Consider the following 17,509-nt stretch of genomic DNA (forward strand, 5'->3'; position numbering starts at 1 on the left):
TCCATGATTACCGAAATACAGCCCAGAAATACGTAAATCCGGAACACTCTGCACTGCCTCGCAGACCGCGGTTGATGCTGGATCAACAGAAAGCGATATTTTACAACTGTCATGCTTGAGGTCGCAAACTCTAAGGCCTCAACTGAGTGTTTTACTGGCTGATCATCACCTGGGGCCTCATTTAACACGTTGGTATAGTAATACATCTGATCGGCATTGAGAAAATGAAAAGTCATTCGAACCGCGGGAAGGATGACGATGAGAAGGAAGTTCGCTGATCATGGCGGTTAGCATCCGAACAGGGGCGTGCTGCTCTCAACCTCACCAAGAAGATATTTATCAGACCACCCGGGTCTGACCCTGTGAAGCCAGTGTCGTCTACCTAGGACAACAATAACTGTTCTGGCTGTAGGTTGCACCTGCGCTTGAGTAAGACCTATATCATGCTCGTTTATAAAATTTCGATTGTAAGAGTGACTCCAAGTAGAGACAAGTGGCATAATCTTATGAGCGTTTGAGAAAATGAAGTTGGGGAGGTCGTGGAGCCGAAGCTTGTCGTAGCAACGAACGTACTACATGGATACCACGTGGCTTAGGTAACACTGAACGGTTGTTATAGATGTGAACCTCCCCAAGATGTACGTGCGGCTTGATAGCTTCCCCCTTCACCTTGCCAAATTATTATATGACAGCGAGTCAAATACCCAACTCTCTCCGCAGGTTTCTCTATATCGGCTATTGAAACACGGTCCCTACTCCGTCTAGCTGTCACGTTAGGCATACAATACCTCACCGACTCCGGAGATACTATCTGGAATATCACGCCTTTTGAAACCTAGATGTCTGCAGGTTTGCATCCCACTTCTGATACACAATGATGGCTCCCAGCGAGAGGTCAGTTGTAGATCGTGCCCTCGGGGTTCCCTGAACTGAGCCATTATCTTTTACTAGCTTCGTATTGTTCATTCGACTTTCCAGAGCTTGCCGTCACTCCCAGGAACACCAACAGCCCTACTTCACTAGGAAGCATCATCAATACTACGAGCAAGGAAAGGAAGCAATCGACCTTTGCTACAATGGGGTACCGCCTCCCAGCATGGTAGTTTACTCAACCTGAGAGGTTTCTTGTGATTAGTGCCATGCAAAGGGATAAGTTCCATTATAGAGTACGCCGAAGCATACCACGAATCAGACCCAGCTGCATATCGTAGTGCTGACTTGAATCTTTCAGAAATGTGCAGCCAACACCGAAGACAGAGAGGCTGGCGAGCCACTGACCAGTCTGACAAGTGAATATGGTATTTGCAGAGAATGGAAGGATTCAAGGTGCCACTTCATAGACCTAGCTGTGCGATTTGAGAAAACGAATCAAGATACGCGTTTTGTCACGATAAGGTAATGTTACATAAGACACAGCCCCCAGCCGTAATCAATGGAATCAAGTTCTGTCGACTGGCCGAACCCGAACAACTTATTCGCGATGAACAAATTATACCGAAAGGTTTGTCCCTCTGTGGCCCGCTAGCCGTGGCAAGTCGTTGATGATCTGATTGATTACATCCTCGGATGGGGGTGGTATGTACCGAATTGGGTAGCGACTTCCGGGAGAGGCGTTTCGGTGTTGGAGAGAAGAAGAAGCAGTATGGTCCGGTCGGCTAGGCCCACGCACCGATGGAAGATCATCGGGGAGATAAGGCGGATGGCGAGGACTGCCTGAGTCAAGGCTGCCTGAGTCAGGGCTGCCTGAATTAGGGCTGCCTGAATCAGGACTGCCAGAACTGCGAGAAGGTTCGGTCGAGGTATTTAGCGTAGGCAAGATTGCTATGCTCGATGAACGTAGATTCGGGTGTCTTGTGTCCAGCCTATCATCCACGTTGGCAGCACCTGCGCCACGTTTCACGCGGCGGCGAAGTTGACCTTGTTGATTCAAATACTCCGATCGTGGTACCAAAGGCAGAGGCGTGTAGTACACGTCGTGGAGAAGACAGCGCTCGCCATCTAGCATAACGGCAAAAACTCCCCGCAGTAATTGCCGGTCATTCTGGAGGGTAAGCTCAAACTCAAATTCGCGTTCCTTCGTTTCAGTTCCAAGCGGAAACAGTTTTTCGTGCGGGATTTCCCCTGAAAAGGTACCTAGGTGAGATAGATACGAAAAGATTTCTTCAGTTGCTGGATAAGTGATGTCACATTCCCACTCAATTAGATCGTTTCTTTTGATATGCTCCTCGCCGAATTGTCTTGAGTCTGGCGGAGTCACATGCATTTTAGATTCAATGATCAGGTCGCCGGCTTCCTTTGAGCGTGGCTGGATTTTCTTCGTGAATTTTAGGCAGCCGGGGCCCTCTTTTGGATCTTGCCCCTATAAAGTTGCCTTTGTTAGCGGGGATTGGAGAAAGCGCGGAAGGACAGAGTAGAGGCAAAGCGGGCCATACCTCACGAAGAATCCAACCTATACCTGTCAGCCACTCTCCCTTTTTGAGAGGGCTTCCGTTTTCATCGTAGTCGCCGACGTAGCCGAGTCCCAAATTGCGCGTTATCACAAGTTCTTCCTCAACATCAAGACGAGCGTATTGCAATGCCCCAAGTGCTACAATTCCATGACTGCGAGCATTGAGCGGTTAGTATTGTGGCTTTGGTGATTAGAGCTTGTCTAACTGACACGTCAATTTTTTCGCAAGTGGTGATCCCGTGCTCCTTGAGTCGCCTGAATAGTTCAGTTCTAAACCACTTATTTCTCACAGTGCCACCACACACGACCGCAATATTTACGGGATGCCCGGCTTTCCTCGCGCGGTCACACATGCGTATCACTAAATCCTCCGCTCCGGAGATCAAAGGCAGAAAGAATCCTTGCATCACATCACTATGCCGTCAACGCGGGCGATTAGCTTTTGCTTCACATCCAGTCAGGGAGTACCGAAGATAGGCACGAACGGAGGAATCTCAACAGAGCCATCCCCGCGAAATAGCTCATGGGTGGACTGGCCATCAAAGGCCCGTTTGCATTGATCGAAAAAGGGCGATATGTACGTAGCCCAGTGATCATCATCCCACAATGATTTCCAGTCTGGGAAATTCGCTTGAAGCCAGCTGCGACATAATTCGTTGACCATTTGCCCTCCTTTTGGGAGGCCTAGTGACTGTTAGCAAGTCGCTCCGAGATCGCGGAAGGCGAAACAGACCGTCGGTCGCACAAGCCTGAACCAACTGGCCATCGTCGTTCTTGTATATAATCGTGGCATCCTGCGAATAATTAGGCGATAATCTACAGTAGTGGTCGGGCAGCGGCACTCTACCAACGTTGCTCCGCCGAAGTCAAGAATCAGTCTTGCGCCGTCGGGCAGGGGGGATTGTGCTTAGAAAGATTGTGCTTTTTTTCTAAGAAGCAGGCCGCCGATAGAGACTCCGAAACAGACCCCATGACAACAATCCCGGCAGCAATGGCTTCTTGAAGAAGCAGGATCCGTATTGATTCACCGCAGCTGACTGGATACGTAAGCCAGGCTTTGATCGGACCGAAAGATTCACCATACTCGTTGCGAAGGTGGTCCTTGGCGGTCTTCAAAATGTGCTCAAAAAGAATACGGAAGAGGGATGCGGGAGTGAAGTGCCCGTGTTCTAGGCCTAGGCATTGCTGAACGCCCCGACAGGATTCGATCAGGTTTTCGTCATATGGTTTCACTCCCATCGTACCTAACTTCCAGTGCCTGAACATTTCCCGGTTGGCGTACGACGCCCCGTCGGAACCAAACGAGAATTTTTTGGCATCTTTCGTAAAGACGATAGTGGTATCTAACTCGGTGGTGTAATTTTCCACCTGAGTGGACGCGCTAGACGGGAATTTCAAGAGGTAATCGGCGGTTCCAGCAGGGTTAGTCGGGTCCACGGAGACAGCAACTTCAGTGGTATTGGTCCCGAAGTCAATGGCAAGCCAAATCTCCCTAGGAACCTCTCGATGCTGTGTTTGCTCCATGGTAGTGCGAGGGGGCCTCGAGCGCAGGCTGTGGTTGCCTGATAAGCGACGCGTTAACAACGTGATCTCCAAAAAGGAATCGCGACATCTGGGTCCCGTACCGTCCTGTCTCACGTGATGCGACTCTCCTTTATCTGGCGGGATATCCCGGTAGAGCTCATTTTAACCTAAAGACCCTGACCCTAACATGTCACATTCCTTCTTGTTGACATCTAAAACCTCAATCATCTCCCGCCATGCTTCCCGGTCCATCATTGTTAAGCTCTTGATCTTGTGGGCATGTATGGCAGGTAATTATGAGAAGGCGTTGGAGAGGTTCACCGCCTGCATTCTGTAAAGTATCCTGCTAGGCATTCTGCCAGCAGTTCTACCACTAAGAGCAGTAGTATTTTAATTTAGGGTTCACACCTAGTCAGCAAGGTGCATATGTGGTGAGAAAGTACGAGGACCCAGAGACAGACTTTAATAGACGCTTCATCTCGCTGAATGGAGTCGTGGGGCGGTCAATACTGTTCCTAGAGGCGGTAGACATGCAAAAAACCCATCCGCCCTATTATCTGCCCGCGATCGTGGAAGAATTGAAATCCGTTTCTCACTACATTATCGTTTCTGTGTAATTGCATTCCTCTATCGGGTTGTCTCGGCAGGAACTCGATTCAGCATCTGTAATTGTAAGCCATTTGCCGTGTCTGTACTCCGTCCTGTGACCAGACTGATCTCGTCATCATGCACCTCCTCAATAACACCATTCGCTATTCAGCCCGACTCCCCATGAAATGACTACCACCGTGGGCTGGTAATAGGCCCCGCATCACGCGTTCTACACTCGAATGCAATTATAGCAGTCTACACACGTTTACTAGGTGACATATTGAAATGTGGCAAGATTCGTATCCTCATGTAATACACACACATTGTGCCCTGCCCAATGTGCACTACGTAATACTTTAAGGGGCTGTACCTGGATAAATTTAGTTGTACTAGGCCAACGTGCTGTTTATGACAATCTTGCTTGAGGGCGTAGTTAACGTAACTAACTGATTGTGGAGCATCTCTCCCTTAGTAATATAATTATTCAAGCAGATAGCTCGGGCTGGAAGTTTCGGGACCTTGATTGTTGGTAACATACCAGTTTTGGATGAATTGGTTCCAAGTGACACAAAAAACTTCAAGCGTTTTGAACCGTATAAAATACAACCTGGCTTCGATGTGGGACATTCCATTTGAAGAAGTACAAACTAACGGTAGAGAGGATAGTGAAAGATCACGCGTCGTCAGTATCATTTTTCGACTCTGCCATACGGTATGCTCCTTCAAGGCAAGGGTGGCGGCGAGGCGCAGGGGACGCTCTCGCTGGAATCTTCGCCTGCTGTCGCCGATCGACTGTATGAGGAGGAAGGCATAAACATTGGTCGGGAGGGCCTACTGAGCAGGCGCCCTCTAAGGTCGCTCGTCCCCGCTCTGCTCTCATTCGCTGTTACATCTCTGATTCCGTTTGAGCTCTGGACCACGGGCGGCCCCGGAGAACAGAAGCTGCCCTCCCCTTTCCCCACCTGGAGTGCCGTCCTCTGATCCGATCGGATACGGTTCTGTGAATTCTGCTTGCGCTCTATGTACAAGCGGGAGATTGGGGAAATTGGACAACTATCAGCAGGACATTTATCTAGCGAACTTCTTGGAAAGTCGGTGTTCCATAGGGTTGCAAGACAACTCGGCAAATTCTGCCATGTTGAATTTGGCCGGAATGCCTCCATTAAAACTAGCGGGGCCTTGGCGACCACGCGCGTACGAAAGCGCTCGGGCCGTTGGCACAAGAAAACTTGCCCCATCAGTGATCGCCATGCTTGGTCCCTCAAAGGCTGGGCAGTCCCTTGAATGCATAGCCGATGTTTGCTCACTGACAACCGGGATCTTTACAGGCAACTGTCGGCTTATAACTGCGTGAAGCCAGGGTGGCTGGATATGTTCCATCCTAACGTTTGTTGCTTCCTCCGCTCCACGATGCACCTACTTCCTCGCAGCTGTACCCTCCTCAGACACGCGCGATTGGATCGAGGCCCCGTTTTACGCTAAACCTCAGCTCGACCCACTCAAGACTCTTGTCGTACTCTTCTCAAAAAAAATTGAGCGGGTCGGAACCATAAAACCATTTGTTAAGCAAGCTGATCAGGAAAATTAGAAGAAGAGAGGAAACCATCCGAATTAAGGGATTGAAAATGGATTGATCTAGCCACGACGGAAACCGAAAGGGATGGGCGGTACATATCCCATGGGAAGAAGAGCCCATACAGCCAGCACACCGCTTTCGTGTGAGTCACGAGACAACCAAAACCCAGACCACTCCCGACGGCGGCAAGAGGGCGTTGCATAATACAATGCCAAACGCGCGCAAAACGGGCAACTGTTCAGTTGTCGTGGTCGGTTTGGCGACGGGAAGGCATCATCGCCTCGGGGAAGCGGAGGGGCGGTTACCAAACGGTGTCTCGGGTGCTCTCAGTTTCATTTCCTCTACCTCTAAGCGGGCTTGTCTGCTCACGTAAGTGACTGTATTGCGTAAAATCCGAGGTTAAGCTGGAGAACATGCTGTGGGTATCTGCGATCATCCGAACGTTGGAGGTCCGCTAACGCAGAACCGGTCGCGCTTCACACATTTGAGTGTGCACCTTCACATCCACATTTTCTAGTGCAGCTTCCCACCTATCCGCCTCTACGTACTCCGTACTGATATCTGCTTCACTATCCTTTATCCAGTGCAGTCTATTTTAGGTGTGGCGGTCGAAGAACATGACGCGCAGTGTATGCAGTCGCGGACCCTAACGTGTCGTACTTCTGTTTAAAAAGTCCCAGCATGCACTCTGGAGGTGGATAATGATCCGTGTGCTTATTGGATCAAAGCGTGGCCCGCTTCCAGCCATTAGTGTGCATTGTGGTTGTGAAAGGTAACGGCGTTCAAGCTGCCTCGGTCCTCTAACGATACCTAAAGGTATCACGAGGGGTGATTTCATCCCACAGTGTGAATTTGTTCACCAGCTTTATTGCATCTGTTGACACTTCAATGGAACTCCAGCAGTCCTGCCGACGATAGTGAAGGGTACCCAAGGAAGCGTCGTTAGCGTGGAGTAACTCCGTGAATCCGACCCCTGTCTTGAAGCTAATGCACGAGGGCACGCTTGAGCACCTATTGAATGAGCCGACCGTACAATTTAGGGAAAATTTCCTTTTTTTCGGAACGGAAATTAGGCTTTGAGTTGTCATTATAAAGAGTATACAGTAAGGATTCTGTATTTCTTTGTTCTTTTGCACTATCCTTGTTTTTCTTTAATACCTCATAATGCTCGAAACACGGCAGGCAGGCAGGCTCGTTGCGAGAATGCTGATGAGGTAGAATGTATTCTCATGGGTCACACCGGCAACAACCAACTCCACCACCATATCCCCGGAGTCCACCGTGACTGGCCCATAGACACCGGGCGGCCATTCAGCACGTTCTACTCTATCCAGAACATGCAGAACATGCAGAACCTGTTAGATCAGGATTTCGATTTTATTCAGCGTCGCAGGAGTCCGACCTCACAGTATCAGACCTTGAGGAAGACTATTATCAGGCCTATGTACAGCACTTTCATGCAAGCAGATATCCTCTGGAGCCAGCTGTTTACATGGAAGCTGGCAAGCCTGGCATTGAAACGCCCGTTTTATGCAGAAAACGTGATGGACGGCGATAGCAGAGCGAGCATCCTCTACTATTTCTCTGAAATTCTCCAGCTGCAATTTCCAATACCCGGCCTATTGATAGTACCTATTATTATATTACAAAACGGGGGATGATTTGATCCTATGCACGGAGGGGCAAAAATCGACAAGGACAGTGCCTACGAATCACCCGAAGAGATGAGATCGCCGTCAAACTACGTCGGCTACGTCGAGCTACGTCGAATTACGTCGAATTAGGTCAAACTATTCAAGTTACGTCAAACTACATGCAACGTAATCCACGGTCGAGTTGCGTACCCTAAAACGCAAAAGTAAAGGGGATAAATTACACATGCATTACCTGAACAACCATCTAATATTTTACTTGAGTATTATCACGCAGGCTTCTCTTAGCATATGAAATGCAACATCTTAAGCTTAAAAAGTTTGGATGATTCATTCGTTGCTTTATCATAAATTACGACGTGATTTTACTAACAGACCGTAAATGTATAATATATATATCTATTAATACTTCAACAAAATATGCAATACCTTCCGAACATAAGTACAGATACTATCTATATCATATAATTCTCAGGTCTTATCACAAATAGATATAGTTGTTGAGAAATGTATAACTAATTCATCGCCTTTCCTATGTGGGTGCACAGCTCGACCGTGTGGCCAGCTTGATTGCGGATTACGTTGGTAACTGCAACATAACCAACGTAATTCACAGCTGGTCGGAACACCCACCCCCATGATAAAATTTTAGAACATGATAGATCAATCAAAACGCGTCAATTCTGCTATATCTATCGTTTATCACAATAATTCATCCCAGACACCAGAGTTAATGCGATATTTCCTAACATGATATGTCAATCCCAGAGGGTTTGACAAAAGGTTATAGAATATTCGTGTTAGAAACGTCACAATAAGCAGGTCTATTAGGCCAAGTAGTATTTTTCCAGAATGTACACAGATAAACATCTACCTCGCTGTCTGCGGGTATTTTTTGATAATATATGTAAATAATGGCTTACTCACAATATTAGTTATGCTACACTACCACTGGTACTATGGAAGACTACTCTACCGAAAATCAAGCAATACTATGTTCTCGTTGTTGAGATATAGCGACCTAAAAAATCGCATTTACTATGGCGTTTAGCGTCTACGACGCGACCATGTGTACGTTTCGGCCATGGATTATGTTAGTGCATCTGTTACGACCTGTGTTACGGCTGGTTGTCGGGAGTTGTCATGGTCAGTACTGTATTGCAATATGGTGTTACGGAAAGTATCTCTAGTTTTCCGGGTATGGAAGGCAATAACGGTCTGCGCTGTAACAAAAGATCAGACTCGCATGTCCTGGCCAAAATTTGATGCTTGACCTATGAATGGCAAGGACATCTCCAGAATCCAATTGCCCTGGAAGCTTCGAGCTTTGCGCTGTGCGCTGACCTATTCCGCCGCTTCTTTGGAATTCTTCTTGAAAGATCCATTTGTGATTGCTTGACGCGGGTTGTGCTGCTTAACGGAAATAGCAAGAAATAACTTCCTTGCCATGTTCGAATACGACGTGAGTCCCCACGGGTGCGGTTCAGCGTCAGCCGCAATCAGTTAAACAATAATCGACCCGTGGGTCATTCTGCGGGTTGTCCTGGCTGCCCCCACAACGTACTGCCGCTTCGTTATAGTCCTCGATATCTCGTCATCAGCCATGTGGGAGTAACCTCTGAGCTTGAACTGTTTGGCTTCATGTAATAGTGTTGATTGAATAACATGAAACTGAAATTACGTGTAACCTCAAGATCAGACATTCTGGGCCTCTGTGGCGCTCGAGCGAGAAAGTATTCTAGCTCCGTAATATTATCTTCGACTCTGGTTAACGTTTCTTCGTGCGGTCACCACTGATCAAATTGCTGTATTATTGACCGTCAGCTATACATTATTCAATTGAAGACGAAGATTCATTATCCGTGATCCATTAGTATACGAAATTAGTATCACTTGGTGAATTTATCTCCAGCTGTGATAAAGGTATCTATCTGAAGTTTCGGCACTCCGCCTTGTTTCGGCACCTCATACGTACGTTGAATAAAAGCATAACCAAAAATCGTACTTCTCCAACTACTAAATCCAAATCAAATTATAATCTAAACTAATAAGACCCAGTTCCTAACGGCGGCAGCCTTGATGTCTCCTATCCAATCAAACGTCGGAATACTTTTATTGATGATTGGATCCGACTGTTCAATTTTCGTTCTTTTCACCTCTAGAGGACTCTCTTCGGAGGCCTGGTCAGCAAAAGTCTCAAGCGTCTCTTGCATCACCTGTACTGAGTTTTTGTGGATACTTATTTTCTTTGTCGAAGCTCGGCTCAATAACGATACTAGATGGTGGAATTGTGCCTCGAGTAAGAGACTACTTGCCTCAGCGGAGCCTACCCTTAGAGCGAAAGAGAAAGGCGATTCGAAATACCCGCGCCTCAAGGCGCATACAGCATGAGGATTAGCGTGATAACGTAGTAAAAGTTCGATCATCTTCAAGTTTTCATCTTGGACAGCCAAGAAGAGTGGTGTGCGGTTGTCACTGAGCAAATCTACTGATGCTCCCGCATCGAGAAGGAGTGTCGCAACCTCTTCGTTCTTGTTGGCTACTGCCAAAAAAAGAGGAGTGTAGCCCTTACATGATGCTTCTAGTGATGGGAGATTGACGCTGGCATTGTGATTGAGCAAGATCTTGACATAATCGCTGCGATTGTGCTGTACGGCCCATGTGAGAGGAAGGCGGCCGTGATGGTCGTCTCTAGATACGCCACACGCGTTGAAGAGTAAACCCTGAAATTCCGATTCCTTGTTGTCTTTCATGGCTTGAATCAAGTTAGAGCTGAATACTCGCACCTCTTCCTGAGCCGATGACGATAGATGGGAGACCATGGTTGATCAAAAATATTCAGATTCGTGTCTGAGGCACTGAAGAACAAGAGCGGAGGTTACGCTACGGCCGTGTATTAAATAGTCATCAATCATGATCCGGTCGAAAATGGACAACACCGTTTTGTTCCAAAAGTCAATCACTAGATTCATATATGGCACCTATTTCCCGTGTTTGTAAAGTAGTCTTGGGGTTAAAATAGTGACACAGAATCCTTCTATGCATGTTGAGATCGCTATTTACGGAAACAGCTCATATGGGGACGGCCCGCGACATTTCCAAGTGGAAGAAGTCGGGCTTCTACAAACGTAATCCACGGCCAAACTGGCCACCCCAAAACACCATACTAAATGTGAATTCTTACAACTCCATATTCCAACACTGAGCGCTTAGTGTATCATCTAAGGATATAGCATCCTCGGGATAAATATATCATATTGATTATCTTTATAAGGTCGGTAAGTATATAAACATGTGACGAGATGGAAAGATATCTGCATTGCTCGGTCGGAGCGTATTTTTGGTAACGCCGGTAAATATTCATTTAATGCATGTATGACTTGAACTATGCTATTTCTGACGCTGAAAATATTATCCTATCGAAAACCGAGTAAAATCATCCTCTCGTTGCTAATACTTAAGGACGTGGGAAATCGAATTAAGTGTGGTGTCTTAGGGTGGCCGGCTCGACCGTGTGGCCAGCTCGGCCGTGGATTACGTTACGGGCTTTTGGCATCGAAAAATAACCGTAGAACTGTCTATGTAGCGGTGTTCGAATAAAGCCTTTGCACGAAACGTCCTTCTATCTCGCGGCAAGAGATGGCCATGTTGATGTGGCCACGTGCTACTCATTGTCTAAGGCGCGCGTCCCGTATATTCAAGGCAAAATCTGGGCCTTCTTGGCTCCATTGCCGGCTACCCCGTAGAGGATGTTCTGCTTGACGGCTGCTCGCGGAGTCACCACTGATCAACTAGCCAGTCCCGCTTCCCTTTATATAATACCACTAATGCAATCAGTGACTCCTCACATTTTCAAACTCATACCAATATCCTTCGTTGAGATTCACTTAGCTGGCTCCATCTATGGTGGCCACTCTGGCTTGACCATCGTAAATATGAATACAGAGTGGGAAACAGGACTCTCTAGACACCGCATTTTACAATACCTGGCTTTTCGTCTATTTGCCTACAACTGCTGCGAGAAAAAGCGCTCGGTCTAACGCGTGAAAGTGGGTCTACACGAGGGCCTTCCGAAGTGAACCCAGTTATATTTCATTGAGGCCTAGTCAAGCCCATCTATCAGCCCCCTGCTGATTGCTCTTCTGTATCATACATAACTTGGACCGCTTTAATTAGGATTTCTTTTTCTTGGAATGACATATCGTAAGGCGACTTACAAAGCATGTCTATCTAGGGACAGGCATTTCTGACTAGAAGGCTCGGTGATCACTGCATTCTAAAGGGTCTTTCTTAGAATTGCTGTAGTGCTGTGACTATCGCGCTTGATTCTGACGGGCTCATGTCGTTCTTTGCATTTGAGCCTCAAATTGTGTCTGGGTAGCAGAACGAAGCCGTTAGGCTATTACTGTATTTGAAGGCTGTATAGAGAGTCATTGTCATCTTCATTGCTCCAAAAACGATCCTTGAGGTGGTCTCTAGACGGGGTTCCTTATTCCATACCCGGAGAAAGCTATCTGAGATGACAGAGCCCAGGATACTGTAAGAGCCAAGCCACTAATGGGCGAGATTGGCGAAAGTAAGTTACATTCGCGGCCGACCGCGCAGTCCCCATGCGAGGGCAATATCCCAGATACATTCCGGACATAGCGTCCATAGAAATAACCACGGTACCGGTTCTAGTTGCCCGTTGTACCGGAAACGTTCCCATGTCCGAGAAAGCCAAGGAGGAAGTCAACTAAGTTCTGTCTATTTGGATTAACGTACAATAGCTACTCGGTTGGCAGAAATTTCTATAGCGTAAATTCTATCCATGCCGTGCTGTGCGAGTAGTGTGAGAAAGCACCAACCCGCATACCTCTCTCTACACATTACACAAGTGACGTGAAGCATAGACCTGAAACAGTGTGGGTGATCAAAGTTGTGACACAAGTTTTGGAGGCGTTGAATTTATCAATAGGCATTCGAACCTCGTGTTAATAGAGCTTACAAAGCTATCCTATTTACTAGCATCCTAGTGTGGTTGGGCTTAGTAAATATAATACGCGGTGAAAAAGCGGCGAGGATCCTGACGGCAAACTGATACGAATGTGGTGATATTAATCCGAGGCTAAGAGTTGGTCAAGGGGCCGTCGTTGAAAGCAGAGGTTATGGTGACGGTAAAGTGAGTCAATTTCTCCTCGAAGAGATTGGTTTTGATTTTGTATTTTTTCGACATTGTCAATGGAGTTATTCTCCTGGAAGAGACGTATCGTTGGAGATTTTTGAATATCGTCCAGCCCTGTGACTTGGTCACAGTATTACACGTCAACGCATCCTTGCAAGGCATCCTAGAATCTTGGCCTACTAAGTAGTGCCATCAGGGCTTCTTGTTCTGCCACCGACATGATTGGCGGAGTTGGAGTAAGCAGAGCTAAGCTTCCTCTTGCTTATATGTGAGGACTGTAACAAATAAGGCTTAGTTCGAGAGACTCCCAGATTCACCCCTTCTGAGCGAAGTTCGTAGACGCGGAAATGAAGTGTGGGTGTCGTGTCGTATGGCATATCTGAAGATGCGAGCCAAAATGTTCAAGGCTAGGAGAAGAAATGCAGATAAATCTTAGTGTGATTCTCAAGTGATTTCGAGGTCGAAGTGGCACACAGACTAAAATAGGTTCGAAGATATGAATAAGGCCAATGCGCATCATATTTCAAGCCCATTCCATATTTACCTAGCTAAAACCAAATTTGGTATGTGTACCTCAGCCGGCGTGTCCATTTTCCCTGACAGATGAGCCGTGCATTTTGGGTCAAAAATATATCGGCAGTATAGTTGCTATTCTGATAAAACCCGACTGGGTCGCTGATAGACTACCTGCTCTCCTTACTAACGACGCACAAGCAAGCCCCAAATCGGCTATGTTGCCGTGGGTGATTCTTCCACCGCGTGATACGGGGTACGTGAGCGGTTTGCTGCAGCTATTTGAACCTTTTAGCGACTATGTCGGATTGAAATCACGGCCGGCTGTAGTAACATTTGCTGGCTGGGAAGACATCCAAATCAGTGGCCCTGGCATCTATACAGAAAGCAATCATGCTTTCGGAAAATCGATTATTTGTAACTTCTTGAAGCTATCTCAAAATAGTCCGACTCAACCTGCACCGTTTTATGCTAAACAGACCTTCCCCGTGGACCCAGACCGGGCTACTAAACTGTTACACACTCTATCTCTCGAGTTCAGCGATGTTATTTGCATTAGGGCGCAGACCATCGCTGATGCTGTCCGTACTATGCTCGGCTTTCGGAACTGCGCCCGGCTGGACAGCATACAGGCAGGGCCTCAATTCATCATGCTGATCGAAGATCTCTCCCCCGTATTAGAGATAGGAGAGGAACACATCCGGGAACAATTTCGGAGTCTTATTGTGGAAGAAGACCCCGGGTCACGGTGGATGTTGAGCGTGGTCCAGCGCATGATTGTGCATTCTTATCACCCCCTTATTAGATCTGTAGCAGAGATTTTGATAACCCTCAGGAGTTCAATCGTTACTATGAGAAAGAGACGAAAAGACAGAGGTCATCTTTGGACTTATGAAGAGATCATGTTTCTACTTGGGGAATACCTGACCCTGAAAACCTCATCCGCGCGAGAAGATCAGATACCCCCAATCCAGACGTTCAGAGCGCGCGGCACGTGGTTTCCGATGGCATTTAGAAGGCAGTTCTGGCCCGGTCAAGAGCTTTTGAAGCGCAACGGTCTAACAAAGTGGCTCAAGGCTATTCCAGGCAATATCGACCTTGAAAAGTTTGTGGCGCCGATCTTTGCAAGAATGTTCCTCGAAGACAGAACCATTTTACCACAAGGTACGTAATGTGATGCGTGAATAAAGCCGCCGCATACAGCTACTAAAACATGAGTGAGTCGTAGGATTTTCGAACGCCGAGCTCTTTGCAGCTATCTATGGGCCACTATGTAGAGACGCATGGCGTCTCGCTGCCCAGCGTGAGGACTGGGCCCCTCGCCGGTCCCTGCAACGTTTTCTCGATGCGGTGGCGCTGAGGATGACCAGCTATAATTCAACGTTAGAAGGTGACGCCCAAAACGGCCTCCGTGAAGCTGGGGTGAGAGCCTTGTGTCCCTTGTGTCCCTGGGATATGGCGCCTTTTATCTACTTTCCGTGTGGCCATGGGATTTGTGAGCGGGATGCATGGCGCTTCTCGGGAGCTGCCATTAATCACTCGTACTGCTCAACTTTGGCTCACTTCCGGGTCTGCCCTGTTTGTGGAGCTCCAGCTAATCTCAAGAAGCGTCTACGTGCGTTACAGGCTGGATTTCGGGTGGCAACAATCGACGGCGGCGGAACATATGGGTTCGTGCCACTCGTTGCCTTCCGCGAAATTGAAATTGAAGGCCTTCCCAAGGCACTATTGCCGCACCATTATTACGATTTAATCGCGTGCACGAGTAGTGGTGAGCAGGCCCACGATAACTTCCGAGTATACTAGTAGCTAACCCAGATACTGATACAGGGTCTATCACAGGCACTGCGTGGGGCATCAAGCAATGGTCTTTATCGTATTGTATCGACATGTTTCTTTCAACTGCTGAGCACGTATTCGCCAAAAAGAGGGGTATCAGAGCTCGAGTGAAGAGATGGTGGCGTCTCTATCGAGTTGGAGCTCAGTACGATATTGACCAACTCTGTCAAGTCTTAAGAGACCAATTTGGGGACGTTACGTTGCGAGGGATGCCTCTCGACACTCAAGAGTGTTCCGTACGTGTAGCGATTCCGACCACAACATTTGATTCAAAACTTTGCCTGTACCGTTCTTACGGGGATTGTCTCTGCGAGGGGAAGTGTAGCGAGCATATTGCACGGGACCGGGAAGATCCCCTTTGTTGGCAAGCGTACGCCATTACTTGATCTCCTATTACGTGTTTCCCGTGTGACTAACTTTGCCTTTCATGATTTAGAATTGCAACCAGCTGCGCTGCTCCGCTGATGTTCGAACCCCTAAACGAAAAGCTCGACGGTCTTTTTGTCGCCAACAATCCGGCCTGGATTGCGATGATGGAAATTAATGACCTTTCCCTTCTAGTCACGCGAATGTTAGACTTCCATGTGAGTTTCGGAACGGGCCGATTGTTGGCCGCAGATCAGGGTGGTTCTCACAACTGGACGAAGTATCTTTTCCCAGAATGGATCCGGCGAGTGAAGTCTTGTGTCCGCGCCGCTGTGGACGCAGACGCTATGTATGAAAAATTCTGGAACACCCTCGACAAGGCCGAACAAGATGGTAAGCATTATCGAATAGATCCTGAAATCGCCACGCAGTCACTTGCACCGGACGACCCTACCGCGCTCTCAGAGCTCGAGACAGAAACAATGCGGTATATGGGGCTTCCAGATACTAAAGCAAAGACGCGACGCCTAAGACTCGCGATGCTGGCATCTTGCTTCTTTTGCACTCTACTCTCTCTACCCCGGTACGACCCGGTTTTAGGTCAATACCGCGTCCGCCTCGCGATCCAGTCACGGTGGCCCGAAGATGATACGATTTCTCAGTCGCTCCACAGTACATTGGAGACAGCGTCTTTTGTCGTCGGTGGAATTGCATATCCTTACAAATCCCCTTTAGCTTGCCTAAACTACGTTGATAGTCTAGACGTATCTCTTCATATCACGCTTACTCTTGATGGGAAAGAATCGCATCCCATTAGCGGTTTCCCGTTGACACTAAAACAAATGATGTACTTGCAGCTCCCTTTGAGTACAATGCCAGCTACATCCCCTAAACGTGGTGGGCCTTGCTTAGTTAGCGGTCGTTTGAAGCGTCGGTGCCTGGAGTGGCCAGTGTTAGGTGAGCCAGGGAAGTCTGCTTGGGTAACTTAGGCGGCATCCCATATCCTACCTCCAGTATTGACGTTCACCTTCTCTCCTGTGATTTACCTTAGATGCCCCATGCCATTTTAGTTCCAGTGAGAGATTGATATGCGTCCCACCGCAACCGTTTCTGGCAACCGTGTCCCCTCGCACCCGCCCAAGATTGAGGTACTTTGGAGAACAACGCCGGAATAATCAACCAACTGCTCTCAATTCGAAATAAGATTATTATATCTTTATTGTACACTGTTCCGATTTTACTCACAACAATGTTGATCTGTTGGCATTTTTCGTCGCAAGTTGCCTTCCCTTCCCTATCAAGGTTTCTGTGGCAAATTATGCTAAGCTTCAATGGTACTCAGCCAACCATTTCTTAAGGTTGGCGTTCTTAAAAAAATTACTGCCGATCAAAATATAACAGAAATACACTATACACTGTTCACGCCCGAAATAATTCATAGTTTGTTCGCACATGAACTTCTTAGGGCAACTCACTGCCTGTACAGTCTATTACATACAAAGCGTAATGAACATGCAATGTAAGGAATTCTAATTTTAGAGATTCTTGGCCCCGTGCTTCTCAGGTCAATCGTGTTGCCCACCTCCAGAGCCAGTTTTACTTTTGCCTCACACCAAGCGCTCTGAGTTCTATTCATAACCGAGTATAAAGATCCAGTAACAACTGTACTCGCCCTTAACGAAAGGTCTCCGCAGCCTGAAAATTACTCCGCCCCATCGAAGCCTAACGGTATCTCAGTCTCTAGGTTAAGAGATCGTGGCCATGGTAGGATTTCTTAAAAGGAGCAAGCTGTAGACCAGCAATACCTCACTCCGCAGTAAGGAATGGAGTTGTTG

The 17,509-nt window shown here is 47.5% G+C and overlaps 3 protein-coding genes across 3 annotated transcripts; 2 read left to right on the forward strand and 1 right to left on the reverse strand.

Moving 5' to 3' along the window:
• Positions 1–1,489: 1,489 nt before the first annotated feature.
• On the reverse strand, positions 1,490–3,973 carry N7473_013134 (Hsp70 family protein; the record flags this gene model as incomplete). The annotated part of the gene is made up of 7 exons (XM_057159073.1): positions 1,490–2,359; positions 2,433–2,601; positions 2,660–2,863; positions 2,935–3,133; positions 3,183–3,243; positions 3,297–3,327; positions 3,417–3,973. The coding sequence occupies 7 exons, from the start codon at positions 3,971–3,973 to the stop codon at positions 1,490–1,492; spliced, it is 2,091 nt and encodes a 696-aa protein (XP_057002261.1).
• A 1,305-nt stretch (positions 3,974–5,278) lies between these two features.
• On the forward strand, positions 5,279–5,545 carry N7473_013135 (uncharacterized protein; the record flags this gene model as incomplete). The annotated part of the gene is made up of 1 exon (XM_057159074.1): positions 5,279–5,545. One exon carries the CDS (start codon positions 5,279–5,281, stop codon positions 5,543–5,545), a length of 267 nt encoding a protein of 88 aa, XP_057002262.1.
• Positions 5,546–14,473: 8,928 nt separating this feature from the next.
• On the forward strand, positions 14,474–16,428 carry N7473_013136 (uncharacterized protein; the record flags this gene model as incomplete). Its single annotated transcript, XM_057159075.1, has 5 exons — positions 14,474–14,633; positions 14,698–15,240; positions 15,300–15,678; positions 15,745–16,161; positions 16,410–16,428. The coding sequence occupies 5 exons, from the start codon at positions 14,474–14,476 to the stop codon at positions 16,426–16,428; spliced, it is 1,518 nt and encodes a 505-aa protein (XP_057002263.1).
• Between the last annotated feature and the right edge of the window lie 1,081 nt (positions 16,429–17,509).

The sequence above is a fragment of the Penicillium subrubescens genome, assembly GCF_028828155.1.
Source record: "Penicillium subrubescens strain IBT 31985 chromosome Unknown utg000012l_segment0_segment0, whole genome shotgun sequence".
NCBI lineage: Eukaryota > Fungi > Ascomycota > Eurotiomycetes > Eurotiales > Aspergillaceae > Penicillium > Penicillium subrubescens.